Below are 2,500 nucleotides of genomic sequence, written 5' to 3' on the forward strand. Positions count from 1 at the left end.
GCAGAGGAGGTACTTCTACATCTATAGATCTATGGTTATCATACAGAAACAGAGGAGGTACTTCTACATCTATTGATCTATGTTTCTTATATAGAAGCAGTGAGGAGTAACATCTACATCTATAGATCTATGTTTATTATATAGAAACTGAGGAGGTACTTCTACATCTATAGATCTATGTTTATTATATAGAAACAGAGGAGGTACTTCTACATCTATAGATCTATGTTTATTATATAGAAACAGAGGAGGTACTTCTACATCTATAGATCTATGTTTATTATACAGAAACAGAGAGGTACTTCTACATCTATAGATCTATGTTTATTATACAGAAACAGAGGAGGTACTTCTACATCTATAGATCTATGTTTATTATACAGAAACAAAGGAGGTAGATCTACATCTATAGATCTATGCTGGAGAAGTAATAGAGGAGGTGTAATACATGTGTACATATCGCTCGGACGTCCTCGGCTCTGAGCCGCCCTCTTGGCTCAGACCTCTTTAGCTCTAAGCGGCCATGTTGGCGCCGACCTCCCCAGCACTCAGCGGCCATGTTGGCTCCGACCTCCTCGGTTCTTAGCGGCCATGTTGGCTCCGACCTCCTCGGTTCTTAGTGGCCATGTTGGCTGCGGCCATGTTGGCTCTGACCTCCTCGGCTCTTAGCGGCCATGTTGGCTCCGACCTCCTCGGTTCTTAGCGGCCATGTTGGCTCCGACCTCCTCGGTTCTTAGGGGCCATGTTGGCTGTGGCCATGTTGGCTGTGGCCATGTTGGCTCCGACCTCCTCGGTTCTTAGCGGCCATGATTGCTTTGATTGGCTCTCCTCTGGTCGGCGAAATGTGTTCCATTCTCTGTGTTTCCCAGTGTGCCCAGTGTGCCCAGTGTTCCCAGTGTTTCCCAGAGCAGAAGCTAACGTCAAACACCGGTGGCTGGACCTCATGTCAAATGTATTTTTAAAAGACGGTTGAACAATGAAGGATGATGTGAAAGAAGCTCCTGGTTCTGATTCAGGCTCATTGGCACGTGGGCAGTGTAGTCGCACCGTGTAGCAGGGGGCACTTCAGCGGATTCAGTATTTTTTTGCAGAATAATCTGAACTTAATTAACAAACGTATTTGAATGACATCTAAAGTCACGATGCAGCGCAATGGAATTATAACTCCTGTTGACAGCATATGTGTGTGTGTGTGTGTGTGTGTGTGTGTGTGTGTGTGTGTGGTGTGTGTGTGTGTGTGTGTGTGACAGGTTTGACGGGAGCTGGGTACGGCCCAGGTGGAGGTCCAGAGAGAGAGGGGCCTGAAGGAGAAGTTAGCCCGCGATAAGGACCTGATGACGGGGGAGATCTTAAACCTGCGCCAGAAGATCCAGGTGAGCTCCACACCCCTCTCTCTCTCTCTCTCTCTCTCTCTCTCTCTCTCTCTCTCTCTCTCTCTCTCTCTCTCTCTCTCTCTCTCTCTCTCTCTCTCTCTCTCTCTCTCTCTCTCTCTCTCTCTGGTTAGGGTGGCCTTGCATGAAGGAACACGATGAATGAATGAATAGTAACTACCACGCAAATACTAAATGTTTATGTACACGTATCACATGCATTTCTGCCCGTGATATGCGTATTAAAACATGTCGTCATGCCCCGCCCCCGGCCAGGACAAGGAGGCGGAGATTAGTGACGTCAGCGCGGCGCAGAAGCAGCTGGAGGCGGAGCTCGGCGACCTGACGTCCCAGGAGAGCCGCGACGAGGCTTCCCAGAGCCGCGCGAAGAAGCAGCTGCGGGACCTGGAGGCCAAGGTCAAGGACCAGGAGGAGGAGCTGGACGAGCAGGCCGGGACCATCCAGATGCTGGAGCAGGTACACACACACACACACACACACACACACACACACACACACACACACACACACACACACACACACACACACACACACACACACCGGGACACACATACATACACACACACAGGGACACACATACATATACGCACACAGGGACACACATACATGCACACACACACACACACACACACACACACACCGGGACACACATACATACACACACACAGGGACACACATACATATACGCACACAGGGACACACACACACACACAGGGACGCACATACACAGCTACACACACATATAGGGACGCACATACAAACACAAACACACACATAGGGACACACACATACATATGCATTCATACACACACACACACACACAGGGACGCACAAATACACATAGGGACGCACACATCCATACGCACACACACACACACGCACACACACATACACACACACATAGGACGCACACATCCACTCACATACAAACACACAAACACACACACACAGACACACAGACACACACATATGAATGCACACACACACACACCAGCAGTCAGACCCAGTGTGTGCCGTGTCCCACTCTCCCCCTCGCCACTCAGAAGGCGCGTGTGTGTGTGTGTGTGTGTGTGTGTGTGTGTGTGTGTGTCTCTGTGTGTGTGTGTGTG

At 49.5% G+C, this 2,500-nt stretch overlaps 1 protein-coding gene across 1 annotated transcript in view; it reads left to right on the top strand.

Annotated features, from left to right (window-relative positions):
• The window catches only part of LOC132461446 (unconventional myosin-XVIIIa-like), a 37,596-nt gene that overhangs the window by 9,833 nt on the left and 25,263 nt on the right, over positions 1–2,500 (top strand). Inside the window, 3 exon segments of the mRNA XM_060056531.1 lie at positions 870–877; positions 1,263–1,373; positions 1,647–1,847. Of these exon segments, the coding sequence (XP_059912514.1) occupies positions 870–877; positions 1,263–1,373; positions 1,647–1,847 (320 nt within the window).

Source organism: Gadus macrocephalus, chromosome 7 (assembly GCF_031168955.1).
Source record: "Gadus macrocephalus chromosome 7, ASM3116895v1".
Lineage (NCBI taxonomy): Eukaryota > Metazoa > Chordata > Actinopteri > Gadiformes > Gadidae > Gadus > Gadus macrocephalus.